We start from the raw sequence: 16,267 nt of genomic DNA on the forward strand, positions 1-16,267 counted from the left end.
GCAAAGGGAAATGTATTTAGTAGTCTTTATTCTTACTGCATTGCTTGATGTTGCACAGCATTGGTGTGTCTATAAGCACATGTGTCATTTGAGTGTAAGACTAAATTTTTGACCAGTTTGTGTTACCTATCACTAAATATATGCTGGATGGGGACCTTCCTGTATCAAGCACATTACTGAAGTATTTTATAGTACATTGTCCAAGATGCAAGATTTAATTCCATTTTCTGGTGTCTGTTCAGTGTTGTGTAACATTTTCATTTCTTACATAACCTTGTACAGTGCTTATTAATCATTACTTTTTTATTGTTTACACATGAAAGCTTCCCTGATAGACAGTGTTTATTTAAATGATATTCCACTGAGTAGTAAAATTAGCAGTAGGAGTTTTGTTAGATTTTTTTTCTTCTATCCACTGTATTTCTTCTGAGCTTATGCAGTATAAAAAGTAGGTGTTACCAATAAGCTCACATTGATAAGGAAAAATATATATGTTATCCATCTTGATATATTTTGTGGTGCTGTGACAGCAAATACCTTTCTGAACACTTTTCCTCAGGGGAAGGCACTGTTGGCTCCAAATATATTCACACATTTATCCCACTTAACCATGTAATCCTAGGTGTTATTGGTGATTTTTTTGTGTTAAGTTAATTATGTTTTGTTTTCTCTCCAGTAGCATGCTGTGAGGAGCACAGAAATGTAACTCACGAGCTCTTGACAGGACTGATGAATGGCCACAGACAGAGATATTGGCAGGCTGCTCTCTAGTGCTCTGTCTAGAATTGTTTTCCTAAATAATTCAGAGGGTTGAAATTTGATGAAATCATTTCCATTTGAAGAATGAATGGAAGGGGTAAATGAATGAAGACACTGGTAATGGAGCAGTTGTGTTTGTATGTTGGACAGTCAAGAAAGCATCGTGCATCATGGTTCCTGTGCAAATTCCTTGCATGGGGTTGTGATTGAGCCTTGTGCAAGTGATTCCTTCTGTCATGGTGGGCGTTCCTGTGAATTAGTCAGTGATTTCATTCTTTTCAGGAGTGCTTAACATGAAAGCCCATCTACAAATACACGGCTGACACATGGGTGATGAGTGGTGCTTAGAGGGGACTGAATGACAGCTGGACAGTGGAGCAGTAACCTGTGGTTAGTGTAGATGGAGGCAGGAAAGCTGCAACTGGTTTGCCCCTAGATAGAACCATGTGTGATTTCATCCTTTTTAAAGACCCTTTTGGAAGCTGTTGATTCTGTACCTGTCACTGGTGGTCTGTGAGGATGTTGGGAGGGTGTGTCCTCAGCTGCACTCATCCATTCTTCTGGGAAGATGCTCTCTGTGAGCCCCACATGGCATTTGACTGATGAGCTGTGTCATGCAAATGTCACGTGGGAACAGTGATTATTTATGATACCATAAATCTGCTATTCTTTCTTAATGCCTACAAAAACTCTGTGCAGGAATGGGTCTGCTCTCTGGGACTCCTTGTCCTTTGACATATCAAGTGTAACAGAAATGGCTTTTTTGTGGAGGTGTAATTATGTGCAGGCACTAAATGAGTTCCTGTATGACTGCCATGTCCATATTTTATGATTTGTTTTCTATAGCAGCTAGGGTACTCCAAAGTATTGGGTTGATATTTCAGAGCAAGTCTATCTCCTTTTCCCATAAGAGAGTACATACAACATAAACTTGGGTGAGAACACTTGTTTGGCTTATGAGTACAAAACTACTGAATACAGAATCACCTGTAAAAGGTGGGTGGTGGTGGGGAACAAACCGGTCTGTCACCAGCTGTTACTCACTGGTTTGTCACTGAAAATGAAAATGAAATGCAGTAAAAGTACAGCCATACTTGATCTTGCTCCTATAAGTGTGAAGGCATCTTTTGCCTCAGCCCTGCTTCTCCCTCCATTCATTTTGTCATGCCTGCCTTTTGTAATGCTGTTTCAAGCTTTGCAAGCTGGAGCTAGAAAATGTGAAGCTTTACTGCACATGCATATAATGCAGCACAGGGCTTAGGGTAATGGAGAACATTTTAAATTATAGCTGTAGAGATTTGAGAAATGGACATTAAAAACTATGTGTATAAGGATTTCAAATGTAGCTGTTGAAGTATTTGATTAGATCTTGTACTCAATGTGGCATACTCAGTATGAGAACTAATGCAGTCTAACATCTGTTGTTAATGCAGCTTGTCACCTGGCAGTAAATGAATAGATACTTACGGGACGTGCAGACACAGAAGTGTGATTGGAACCATCACTACTACTTTGAAAGAAACAGCATAATAATTTATTAACATCATGGTTTTTCTATATAAACAGAAAAAAAACTTTGATTGAATATGAATACTCAGAATGGCACTTCATCATGGAAGTTCTAAGTATACAATTAATTTTATAAGATTAGGAGTAAAACCTTCCTTAGAAAAATTGATTTAAAACCATTTGAGTGGACTCACCTTGTGGTTCAGAGACATGCTAAGGGAAATCCAAGTCAGAGTTCTAGGAGGATGTAGGAGGGCTGTGCTCCTCAGAAAGGCTGGGCTGGATGAGGCTGCTACTCAGAATAATGATCCCAGATGAAGCAGGTGGGAGCCCATGAGTGCATGTGCCCCCATGTGGGGCCTTGGCTCTGCAGAGCTGAGAGGCTGGCTCTGCCACTGGCAGTGCAATGCTGAATTTGTGTGAACCAGACCTGTCCAGAAGAAGACTGAGATAATCTTTTCCCAGGGGATGGTGAGCAGTGCATGCTCTTGGAAGAACAGTGCTCTGATGTGGCTGCAGACCTTGGTTAGAGATGGGACACTTCACTTGTGTCTTGGCACAGACCACCCGACTCCTTCCTGTCCCTTGCACAACTGCCTGACCCTTCCTCCTCACAGCACAGCCAGCAGACTCTTCCTCCTAGCAGCCAACCCACTCTCTGTAACACCCATCCTTGTTGGACATAGCTGGGACCTGTGGAGGGCAAGGCTGTTACAGTGCAGCTCATCAGGGGTGAGCTTGCTTGCAATCCATTCTGCTGCACTCTGAGAATAGATTGGCCCTATTTACACCATGGTATTTCTGTGAATACAAAATATTCTTGTCCGTCTAGCAGCCTTTGCCTCCTTTGTTCTTTGCTGTCTCTGTCTGCTTAACCCAGAGTTTCAGTGACAGGGACTTGCTTTTATATCTGATGATTTTTGGAGGTTTCTCTCTGCTGAGGTCTGCCTCACCAGTGTGTGTTTTTGTCATGTTCTGACTCCCTGCATTATAAGGACCTCAAGGAGTTTATCTTTCCATTTGTGGCGTGACATTGAGCACTGAATTCTTGCCTTTAGTCTTGTTTTTGCTTATAATCCTTCTCTTGTTTAAATTAATTAAATATAAATGTATTAAAAAAGGAACATGCTTTTCTAAGTAGCGGTAAGTGAGTTTTGAACACCAAGTCTACTTAATTAAGCAGCTCATCTGGTATTTTTGCATGCTTCAGTTGGCATGAACCTTTGTGTTTGCAAATGTAACTCATATATTTGCTGTTGACTTAGGTGGCCTTTTGTGGAAAATCATGATCATGGCTTCATATGTGGGTATGAATTTGATTAAAATATAAAGAACAACCTGCTTAGCATACCTTAAATAGAGGCAGTTGCACCTTTTTTTTTCCCTAAATACAAGCTAATCTGACTTCTCTCATCTCCTCTCTAAAGCATCTGTGAATTCCAGTATGTAGCTCAGTGTCAGCAGAGCAGGTGAGAGCTCAGCCCCATGCCAGGCTGTTGAGGACAGGTAGGAATGGTCTCCGTGTGTTCTTTCTGGAATGGTCTCTGTGTGTTCTTTCAGGAATTGTCTCTGTGTGTTCTTTCTGGGTATAGCAAACCACACACCTGCGTTTGGAGTTCCCCTGGTGTGTCCCCCACAATCCCTGTTGTGTTTGCTGGGTGGGCATCACTCAGCTGAGCACTGACTTGTCTGGGAATTCAACAGCCCTGGCTCCCAGGTGCTGGCAAGGCTGCCTTTGATTAGATGTTGTATATTATGTAATGTATCACAGGTTGGAAGATTAGGGAATAATTGTTAAACCACTAAAAGCACTTTACAGTGCTGTGAAATGTTGAGATAAATCTGAAAGTAGGCAGTAGTAAGTAGAGGCTCATTTTAAAAAAGCCCTTCTAGATTATGAAGTTTAGAAGGAAATGAAAAAGTAAAGCTATCATAACAGTATTGTTCCTATTACAATGATTATACAAAGTAAATGTTAAAATGCAGTTGTTGGTATTGATGTTAATTTAGTTTAGCTGCTGTTTCTTCCCGTACCCTTTGTGAGTTTTTGTTGTTGATGAATGAAGTTCCTTCATTATTTTATTAATATAGGAGATATCAGTAATCATGGCAGTATGGTTAATAAATACAAACCGAGAGATTAGACAAAAGTACTTTAAATTGTTTTGCAGATGAACAGGCACCGTTGATGCTGGAGTTCTCTTATGACTTTAATCCTGCTGTGGGCACAGAGAGGATTAAACTATTACTTGGTGGCTGGAGTTATTTGATTTCCCCCATCCCCTGTGAGGACCCCAAAATTCAAACTGTACCCAACAAATTAGAAGTGCAGACTTCCTCTGAAAGCTTTGAGGACATACTTTATGTTGTGATTTGCTTGTGATACATATAAATTCATCCTGGAAAGAAACTTTGTTGTGTGCTTTATCATAAGAATTACAATAAAGGATTACCCAGTTTGAAGTTCCAAATTGCAAGTAAACTTGAACCGTTGGAGTGCCTCTAGGAAATACATAGTGTGCTCTTGGCACAGTGCAGTGTATAGCAGAATTTAGCTTTTCCAAGGAATTTCCTTCTGTTTGAGATCAGTTTTCTGAGGTGAGAAGCCAGTGGATTGTTCCAGTTTTGGATTTGAAGTTCACCTTGAATTTCAAAGACCTGTTTTGAGACATGGATCTTTTTTTCAGGTTTCTATACTGGTCTTTACAACCAAGCCTCACATAAAATTCTGTAGCTTGAGGAACAAGAAAGAAAACCTTTGGTATGCACTGGAAGAAAAAGGAACATTCATTTAAATGGAGAATGACCAAAAAGAAAATCTGGAAATTCACCCCAGTGAGTGCAAGCACTGCACAGACAAGTGTGTTTCACTTCCCTGCAGGGCTAGGGGAGGTGGAGCAGCCCTCAGAGGATGTGCACAACCTCTCTCCTGGCTGTAGCTGCTGCTGTCTGCCAGGCAGCCCCAGAGCCCTGGGATGTTTTATACCACATGTGCTGCAATAAATAGGCCAAAACTTGGTCTAGGGCACTCAGTGCTGAAAGTGCAGTGAGAATTAAGCAGGGTTTAATTTGAAATCCAATATCTGCCACTTTAATGGACTCGCTGGCACCTAGTGCTTCTGATGTGTTCCTTTGTGCAGTTGCACAGGGTGTTTTGCACTCCTGCTACAAACACACACCATCTGCCTCAGGTTGGGGAGAACATCCCCTGCAACAAGGATCATGTGCACATTCATTTCTAAGCATTTGCACCCTTTCTTAAAGCTCTCTTTGGAAAAAGGTACTGGAGGAGATTGTAGAATTTGTGTATCCCTGTTTCATTTGGTAATTACCTAATTCCTGTCTGTTTGCTCGGCTTTCTGTGCTGCAACTGTTCAGATGTGGATTGTGAGTTTAACCCAAAGTTTACTGCACCAATATTTTTGGGCTTATTGAGAACATTAAGACAGAGTTCTGTTGGAAGATGTTGGATGTTATAGTCTGACAGTCTTCCAGTGTGGAAAACACTTGAATTTATCCTTGTAGATAAGTTTTAGACAGCGTTGTCCACGTGAAATATTAATATGTGATGTTTTAAATCTTATTTCTGTTGTGATGTAACATTTTTAAATTAAACCATTCTTCCTCTAATTAACACTTCAGCTTTTAAAAATTATTTTTTTCATAAAGCTCATTTTAATTGGAGTAACATGTATTGCATGTTTTATGAAACACCTTCATTGAAAGTCTTGGATCCTTTCCATTCAGGTCCCTATAGACCCATCCAGTTTGAAAATACACTGTTTTATCCTCTTCTTAATTACAGTTCTTGGAGCAACTCTCTGTTAACTGTTTTTAAATTCCAGAGGATAATGAGTCTACCAGAACTAGAGAGTGTACAGCAAAAAACTGTTCACAGGAGGAAGCTTGCTGTTGCTTAGCTACCTGTCTTTTTAATTTGGAATCTCCAGCAATTCCATAATGACTAGTCCTTAAGCTGCTAAATGTATTTGTTCATGACAGACTGTACCATTCTGAACTGAATTTCACCTATGCATTACTGCTGTTATTGTGGGAATAACGAGGGTGTTTGGAATGGCATTGTGCTGTGTGAATCACAATACCTAAATATGTCACTTACAGAGGCAGTTCCACCTCTGGTGGTCAGTGCTGGTCAGCACCTCTGGTCAGTGCTACAGTGAAATTCAGAATAACTTGAGCAAAAAGTTGCCTCTGCTCCTCCAGAGCAGTCCCAAATATGAACAAGTTTTGTGTCATCTGTAGGTGGTGCAACCAGTCTGTAGTACACATTCTCACATCAATTTGAAACATAATAGTGATAGATAATAAATTGCAGATCAAACTACTATGACATTTAACATGGTTTTGGTCCACTTAGCATTTTCTTGCAAGTGAGAAAATGCCTGACATGTAAAAATTGCCTGGAGCTCACAGAAATCTGCTGAAATAAGACTCTGAACTAGGCAATAGTCATAGGAGAACTACTGACTTTTTTTTCAGAATCTGTGAAAAAATTTACTTACATTAATGCTATCTGATCAATCCTAAAATTGATATAAAGAGATAGTTTATCTAGGCTTGTGGCCACAGAACTGGTATAAGCATAGAAAGAAATTCTGGCTTTTCTAAACCTTTTTCCAGTATGTGGATCTAAAAAGGATTTTCATTTGCTGTTAAAATGAATTCTTTCTTACTCTAATAGTCTTTCCCATTAGAGAAACCTCTGTGACTCTTCCCCTTTTGCCTACACAGAACAGTCACAGCAGCTTCTGCAGCAGTATGGGTGAGGCACTCTTGTGTTTCTGGGAGGGCATTCATCCCACCCTATAACCCATACCCCATATCCCATAACCCATACCCCATAACCCATACCCCATACCCCATGTGACAAGCACAGCTGGCTGGCACAGGGCATGGGGCAGTGGCTCCATGCCCATGCAGATGGGGCCATGCACAGGTGCCAAGAGCAGCTTTCTGTAAAGGAACTCCAGCACTCCTTGCTGCTGAGCTGACGTGCCCACCTAGCCAGAGTTTTGTTATTGATGCTTTCCGTGTTGTATTTGTTAGGATTTTAGAAAGATGAACTTGTTAGTTTGACAACTAATTATATTTTAATTTAGTGGTGAACTCTCTTGGGAATCTATGAGCAAGTTAATTTAATCGAAATTAGGTATTTCAGCTCTTGTAGGTATACTTTGTGGATTTAAATGTGAATCTGTGTAATCCCATTTTAGATATTCATAAGGTTTTGATGTCCTCATGGAAAATACTGGCCTATTTCAGTATGATTTTGTGCTCAATTAACCATTTAGAGATATTGACTTACAGATATTCAACACAGTTGAATATTTTTGCCCTTTTATTGTGGTATAATATTTATGTGTATATTTCAGTTTCTGGGTCTGTAAATCTTTCTTATTAGGATAATTTATTTTTAAGATTACTGAGTATGTAGCTCTTGTACAGCCTCATATAATTTTCGTCATGCCTTCATGATTTTAATCCTTTACATTTTAACATTGCATCCCCTGACTTTAAAGTGACTATATATATGTCCTTGATTTCCCAGTGCAGAGCCACTGCTGCACTGGCCTCTCTTCCCTTGCACAATTCCATGGAGACTTCAGTACAAGACATGACAAAATGTAAAACCATACTCATAGATCACCTTATAAATATTTATTCATATAAATTCTTTAAAGAAATTAAATTACGTGTTCTATACAAAATAGGAAAGAGAGGCTTTTAGTGTCACTGGCTGCAAATTGAAGTCATTTGTCTTGAAGGGTCAGGTGCCACTTTGTGGTAAGATACTTGTCTGAGATCCAAGAAGGGAAAGATTGATAGTACAAAGAGATTGATGGAACAGGCACTGCAATATGCATATGAAGTTACAGGTTAATTAGGAAGATTTAAACAAGAAAGTCCCTTTGTGTGGAGAAGTGTCATGTGCTGTTACTCTCAGAAGCGAGGTGTGCTGGCAGCCTTTTGAGCAGGCAGAGCTGATTTTCAGAGATGTTTGTGTGGAGATGTGCAGTTGTGAATGTCAGCAAGGTGGCAGATCACCAACAGCACACGCTGCAGCTGCTCGGGGAGCTCAGTGCTCTGCATACAGAGACACCTGCTCTGCTCACATCTTTGGCTTTGTTGTGCTAGATGTAAATTATAATGCTGGTTTTGTGATTCCTGTATCAGAGTAAAATCATTAATATTTCAGACTGCCAAGTTCTTTGGGTGTCTCAGGTGATGTGACTATTTGTTCTACTTTTTAATTGCAGGCACAGCAGAAATTGCAGCACTTACAGAAAAATCCTAAAGCTAAGAATGTGTGGTTTATAAAGGGGAGCTGAGCAGTCAACAAACATTGTTTTTGTGTTGTTAGGAAAGCTGTTTTGAAAGAACAGACACTGCAAACTGTTCCTTCTTTCATTAAAGTTCACCAGCCTCCCTGGTACATTTAGCAGAGAACAGCAAGCTTCTCTGTGTGGATTGATGCTGAAATTAAAACAGCAAAATAGTTTGTAACAGTTATTCACTTGGCAGAAAGAGAATTTTAAATTTGACTTAAATGCAACAAACCCAAAATGGTCTGTGCCCCTTGCGTCCCGTTCTGCACAAGGACAAAATGGTGCAAATCTTCCAGCAAGGCAGGAATAAAAATCTCAGCAAGCGCTTCAGTATTTATTATCGTAATAGTAAATCATCCCTGTCTGCCTGGGAGACCTGTAAAACATACCTGCTGAGGGCAAGAGCAGGCACAGGCCTGAGGGACTGTTACACTTCTAAATACTATAATTCTGGTATTTTTGTCACGATAGTCTTAACTAAAATTTTGCATTCATGTAGTCACCTTATTTTTAGCCCCAGAGACAGATCTTGGGGTACATGGCAGCACTTACCTTCTACAATCCATTTCTCTATTCTCTGACTGTGAGTATCTGAATTTTGGTTTAGTAAGGGAAGGAAGAAGACAGGCAAGTTTTACCTTGTCTAGCTGCTACATGTAAGACAGAAAAGGCCTTCAATTGCAGTGTATGGCTTTTTACTGAAGATGATAAATTTGTTGAAGGGGGACAAAAGTTTGAATTGCAGAATATATTTCTACATTAGGGAAAGGCAGTTAGACTCAATGAGGCCCCTGGGAAATGTGATTGACTTTGAAAACAATCCTATTTAGTTTTATGATATTGCTGAAATGATGAGCCTTCACTTGTTATGTGGTCAGATACCTGTTTATTCACATAATTCTGAGTATAAAAGCAGCTGTAGAAAACATGTAGTGGAAAAACAACACTCTCTTTTCTCTTTCACATTTTCACTTGTAGGAACTGTTTGTCATACTTAAAGAATTCTTCTCTTGTATTCACCTGAGACCAAATACAAGAAAATCTGTCAAAACAAATGAGTTGGAACACGTCCCACGATACCAATACACGCAGGCAAAGTGGTGTCTCAGGCACAGTTCCAGTGGCCTTTTTGTGGTACTTACCCTCCCTGCTTGAGTGGCAGCTTGCCTCCCATTAGCCTCCCCATCCATCACAAAGATGCTTCTACTTCAGGAAGAAATGCAGCTTATTGGTATTGTTCTACTGCAAGGATTATATTTTTGCAGTTGATAAACACAGTGCACTTCTTATTGTGAGAACTAATTACAAATTTTGTTTTTCTTTTTGTTTTCTCTTTTTTTTTTTTTTTTCCAGAAACCAAAACAAAAGGACTGGCATCCACCTGGAGGATTTATTTTAGGACTCTGGGCATTGATCATCATGGTTTTCTTCAAAACATATGGAATCAAGCACATGAAACATGTCTTCTGAACTGGAGCAAAAAAGATACTTGCACTGGCTGCTACTTTGGGTTCCTGGGTATCTCCTGTGTTCCCTTCATGTGGATTATGGTTGTGTTGAAACACTGTGTTGACATCTTGCTTCTAAAGGTTCTTTTGAAGCCATCTCTTCTGCCCCTTTTCCTGGAAACATTCTAAAAAATGGTTTTAAAGTGTTACTGTTATTTCATTTTGTCTTGATTTAAACATATTTTAATGCATTTCTGAGCATTTTTTCTTTTTGGTTAAACTTAAAAAAGGGCAGGAACTAAACCCAGTAATGTTTTCTGTGGTTGCTTCTGGATTGTAAATGGGCAAATTCTTTCCGCCATACTTTGAAGTAAATCTTAGAAGAAGTCACCTCTTACTAAAGAACTGGACATGGTGGAGAACGTTATTTAAGATGTCAATCTGTCAGTAAAAACTTTAGCATGGCATATTGAAAGCTTTCTTCACAAAAATGAAAATACTGTGGAATATATTGATTTCCTTTTTATTATTAGTTTTTGTTAAATAAAACCATTAGATCAGACTTTTCACCTTAGACAGTTCTGAGTCTAGAATTCTGTGAGTTGGTGAAAGTAAAACAAAAATTATGACTTTGCTGAATCTACTTAAAAAGAAGGCCAAAAAATCATGAAAAGACTTCATGTCAATTAGAAACCCTTCACAGATGATGTATTTTCATTGCATATAATATGGACTTGGATGCTTTCAGAATTGTCAGTGCACTGGATTCTGCACTAAAGAAAATCAGCTCTGGCATCAGGATGAAGAACATTATAAATTGTACCATTGTATTCTGTAGTTTCTGAGCCCTTAGAAAATGTGCTTTGTTGCCTGTGTTTTGTAAATTCTGGTTTGACATATTGATGTGTTCTTCCTGGACATTTACTGATGAATGTGTGCTAGAAGAGTTTTGTCTGTATAATAGTGATATTTATGAAGAGAAGAGCAAATCTGTGCATGTGTAGAAACACATCAGTCAGTGAGGAGAAGCTTTTGCCCCGTGCTTTTGGAACTTTTTCTCTCCTTAACCAAAATAAAGCTTACCTGACACAGTCATGGTGTAAGTACTACACACATATCTCTAAAGTTATTAGGAATTATCTATAATCACAGTATCAGAGTTGGTATCTTTTTCTTAGAATATGGTTCTGAGCATTTCCTATTGCACAGCACATACAAATCTGAGTGCATTTTGTCCTTTTTTTTTCTCTTCCAGCTTGATTGTGGCATCCCAGCCTCAGGTGAGAGGAGGTGAACTGTCAGAGCTGTGTGAGCCTGGCAGGGGGAGGAGAAGCCACTGAGGCTTGCAGAGAGCAGAGAAAACAGCAGTGTGGTGCAGCTCAAGAACTAAAGCCTTGTTTTTTTATCTCCAAAGATTTTTAGGCTTGGAGATGTTGAAGGTACAAAATGATCCATTATGGGAAGTTAAACATTTGCCTACTCCGCCTCTTCCTGGCACTTCTTGGTGAAGAGCTGGGATTGTTTTCAGTAGCAGGGGCTTAAGGCCCAGGAGTAGGGATTAGACCTAAAGCATTCCTAAAGTGGGGTAGATAATACTGGACTTGTCTTCTCAGTGTGCTGATCAGAAGCTTTTATATAACTGGTGCACAGATCCTCCCTGCTAAACGATGCCACTTAAAGGGAAAGAGAAACACTCTGTGGGATGGGTCTGAGCAGCATTCCTGGGGCTGGATGTCTGGGTCTCTTCACAGTGTGTTGGGTTTGGGGGTTGTTTCTTTGGATAATGTCCTTCAAAAGCAATGACTTCATATCCAAAATCTGATATAATGGTGATTTTTCATAAAATCAAAAAACTGGGTTTTTTTCCCCCGAGCAATTTCTAATACAAGAATCAAGTAAAATCTGCTGTGCACAGACCATGTAGAAAAGTATAGAAATGAATCCTGCAGAATTCTTTAGAGGATTTGCTTAGCTTTCCTTTCCTAATCCAACTCTTTTTCAATTGTAGTAAATATTTTAATCAAATATTTATTTTATAGGCAAGTTTTGCCACACTTTAAATGTGTACAAAGTCAAGTTGATAGAGTTTTGTGCCTTGCTTCATTTGCAGTAACACTTATTTGCACTCCTCAGGCCTTATTCAATTTTTCTCTTTCCCTCTTTCAGCCACCTTTTGCAGGAAGTGGTAGAAACATCTACAGAACTCAGCTGAATTTTGCCAGTAGCAGTAGATACCAAAGATTCTGTCTTTTTAAAAGCTTATCTGCTTAGGGAAAAGGAGGCAATTAGGTGGGTTATTAAAATGCAATTTATGAATAGAGGCACTCAGTAAGTATGCATGTGAAGGTGATTAAACTGAAGTGAACAACAGTTTGACTGGAATGCAGCAAACTCTGCTTCAGGCATTTTTAACATTTTTGTATGCACAGAAGTGAGGAGTTGAAATGGATCATTCTGAGACACCATCAAGTTGCCTATGCTACACCTATGAGATAGTCTTTTCTATGCTGTGATAGCTTTTGTTCCTTGAACAGTTACAATCTGAAAGCAAGTACAGGAATGTCACAGAATTGTCTGTAGATGTGTGTTGTATATTTATTTTTTTTTATTTAAAGTTAGTAACCTTTTCATTTTCCCTGGGAGGCCTTCAAGCTCAGTTTGGAATGGCCTCTGGGAGTCAGCCATGGCACCCTCAGTCACAAACCGTGTGTTGTGCAGGCCAAGTGTGCTTTGCAGTATGGATGCTTCCTCCAGGGTGCACAGATGATCTTTCTGATGGAATCCAGGAGACAAGCCAGGTGGCAGCTTCCTGATGCTTCTTTGCATGGGAACCTTTTGAGCAGAGTTGAATTCCAGCATTGCGTGACTCTGCATGGATAGGTCTGTGAACTAAGTGTGCCCATGCCTGCAAAACTCAGTGTATTCATGTCTGCACCCTGTGCTGTGGAACTGCACTGGCAGGTCCTGCAATGGGCTTTTAAGATATTGTTTAGAACACTCATGGATGATAAAAATAGATGTTGGTCATTTCAGTTTTTCAGCTCTCTTTCAGGATCACATCTTAAAATGCATCTTTATTATTGAATGAAGAAAAAGTATCTCCCCAGTGCGGTTGTACTCACAGCCAGGTGCTCTCCTGTCCCCTGGAGTGCCTGTGACCAGGCCCAAAGGCTGACACAATGTGTGACCAAGCCGTGCTTCTGTTACAGACTGAAAAGTGAGGTTCCTACAAAAAATGAGTGGAGAAAGAAACCGGGACAGGTGGGAAGACAATCAGTGTTTCTTGGTCTATTCCAGCAGAGCATTTTCATGTTTAATGACTGTTCTGATGAAATGCTGTTCTCTTGGCATAAGCCAATACCAGAGCCTGTTCACAGGTATCCTTACAAACATCATTAGTGATGCTGTGTCTCTTCTAGAGAGTGCAGGGATTTTTTCTTTCAGTTGGTTTTTCCTCCTGAAAGCTGGTATCTGTTATTGATTACAGAAAAGCAAATGCAGTCTGGGTCTAATTCTCCTGCTGAGTGCCTGCACACTGAGCCCATTTCAGTCTCGTTTCAGAGTCAGGGATTTTTATTCTCAGCTACCACATCCACGGAAGTAAATGGAACTTGTGGTCCAGTCTGCTCTCAGAGGGGCATCATTGCCTGCTGGAGCAGGGCTGAGTTGCACTAAATCAGTGATTTGCAGAGGGGCCAAGGCCAGGTTCAGCTGTGAATTTATCCTGGGTGGAGAGTGATAAGGCCAGGGAGGTCTTTCCCTGTACTCCTGTGAGAGGGACTGGAAGGACCAGCAGAGGCAGGGCAGAAGTCTGCAGCTCTGGCAATCCTGTCAGCATGTCACCAAGGGGTTTTTTCATGTTACAGAACCCCTGCTTTCTCTTCTCTGATGGATTCTGAGAAGGAAGGAATAAAAAGATCTGAAAGCTTCCCAAATTATCCTTTCAGTGTAGCTGAGGAAGTGGGATGCTGCTAGTTTCTGGTAAATAGTGAAGATTTCATCCATCTTTGCATTGTGAAGTCAAAAGCTTTTATGTGGTCAGGATTATTTGGACTTGATAAAAACTTGATGAAGTGGAAGGCAGTCCACAAAGTGAGAATGGTGCATTTCAGAGAGTCTGTGGTATCTGGAGAGAAGACAACCTTTGTACATGGTGCAGTGTGGGACGAGGGTTGGGGCAAGAAAGATCAGTGTCCTCATGTGCAGATCTTCAGCTCTGTTTCTGTTACAGAGCTCTGTGTGACCTGGTAGAATTTTATCATGCTTCCAGACTAATTAACCTTTGGATTGAGACAAGCATAAAATATTTCACCCAAGAGACTAATTTATCCATAAAGTTATGAACTGCAGAAAAAAGCATTGTATATAATGAAAGTGTCTTCTCAACCATGTGAAGATCAAATTCATGCTGCAGCTGACAGAGAGGAAAGTTTGGGTTCAGTACCAATAGTTGTTCTGCAGAAGTTTCTGTTCAGTATTCCACAAATGAATCACAGGTGCCACAAAAATTCTTTTTAACCATCACACCAGCACTTCTATACCATAAAGAGTGTAATAGTTTTTTGCATTTCTTAAGTGGTGAAAGGCAAATTTAAATAATGGAGAAAGTTTCTCATAGAAGATTATATGACTTTAATTTATTTCTGCTTTCCCTCTTTCTGTGAACTTTTAAAAATAAAATGCTTTCAGGAAACGTATCTTTAAAGTATCTGTGTTTTGTAATGAAAACTTGCATAGGCTGCATAACATAGTCTGAAATCAGCATTTCTTAGAACTCATTTCACTTGCAAGTTCTTTAAGACTGAGTTACTTTTTCTCCCCTAATGAGGATTTCTGCCTGATTTAGTGATTAAATTGATAATATTTAAGGTTTCCATTCAATGATGTATATCTATTAATGTTTGATTGTGCCATATTTTCTTCCCCATGCAGATTATAGATTTAACTTTTTTGCCTTTCTTTCTTTTCAGGTCTATGTGAGAATAACACCAAAGCCTTGGCCAGTACTGAGCCAGTTTGGCTGCTTTGGCCAACAGGCTTGATAGATATGCAAATTGTACTTACCTACATTATTTTGGTGATGTTGTTTACAACAATCCCTTGAACAAAAGAAGCCACATAAGATGCAAACTGTTTGGACAGTGTAACAGCATTTTTCACACTGCTGTTGACATGGCTTTGGTGACAGCTCAGCAGAGACCAGGCCACCAGGCTGTGGTTTATTCAGGAGATTCATGGTGTGTCATCCCAGTCCCTGTGACAAAACTGACTAATCTGGAATAGCAAACATTTCCTTTCTTGGTCTGACTTACTGGAATAATGCTCTTATATTAAATGTCTGACTAGGCCCACTGGCTCTGCATGTAGTGACTATTTTAAACTGAGACTCTGTCCTTGATATCCAGCTCCAATGTAATGGTACTTATTTCCTTTGCCAAATGCTTTGACATTTACTAACAAAGAGCCTCACTAAATATTAGATTATGTTTGATTTTCTTTAAGTTACTTTTTCTGTACTGATTTTCCTGTTCAGGTTAAGTTTGTAGTTGAAAATATTGTGGCTCAAATTGTGATGATTTCAGGGTCCCCTTACCTCCGTTGCTATTTATAATGCACATGGAATAGCAAATAGGATTTCTGGGGTCATCAGTATATTTGTATATTGTATTTTTTGCATTGTATATTGTATTACATTTTATACAAATGTATATTTGTATTTTTTGCTGTTCTTTTACATGCCCTTCTCTGGAGTGGTCCCTGTTTATATTTTTTTACATATATATATAAGGCTTTCTGCACTTGTTGTTGCTGGTTTCTTTAATCTGCTCCTTCTCTGCAGCATCATTTGCAGTGGAGGGACGAGGAAGAGCTTTTCAGTGTTTCATGTAATGCACATCTACACATGTACAGCCAGTTAAAAAATAATGATGTAGTTGTGGAAATGTTCCAATTTTCTCCAACACAAATGGGCAATCCCACTGATTATCAGTAACCACTTTCAGTTTTGGCCTTGTGTGCAGCCAGGATGCAATGGGGAAGCATATCCTCATAGACTATAAATCTGTTCACTTCTTTTGTCTTTGTGTTAAAACATAAACCTAACCTAAGATCTTGCCTTAAATGAAGCCACACCAAATGGTTCCCTTCAGAAATTCCTTTGTTTTGCTATTGACAGACTATCACCATGCTCTGTGTTTGGATCAT

General features: G+C 39.5%; 1 protein-coding gene across 1 annotated transcript in view; it reads left to right on the forward strand.

The window, feature by feature from the left end:
• Window positions 1-11,158, forward strand: part of PIGK (phosphatidylinositol glycan anchor biosynthesis class K) — a 67,006-nt gene extending 55,848 nt beyond the window's left edge. Inside the window, exon 11 of the mRNA XM_064719551.1 lies at window positions 9,969-11,158. Within this exon, the coding sequence (XP_064575621.1) occupies window positions 9,969-10,085 (117 nt within the window). The 3' untranslated portion in view covers window positions 10,086-11,158. The remainder of the gene's footprint in view (window positions 1-9,968) is intronic.
• Window positions 11,159-16,267: the final 5,109 nt, after the last annotated feature.

This window comes from Zonotrichia leucophrys, chromosome 8 (assembly GCF_028769735.1).
Source record: "Zonotrichia leucophrys gambelii isolate GWCS_2022_RI chromosome 8, RI_Zleu_2.0, whole genome shotgun sequence".
Lineage (NCBI taxonomy): Eukaryota > Metazoa > Chordata > Aves > Passeriformes > Passerellidae > Zonotrichia > Zonotrichia leucophrys.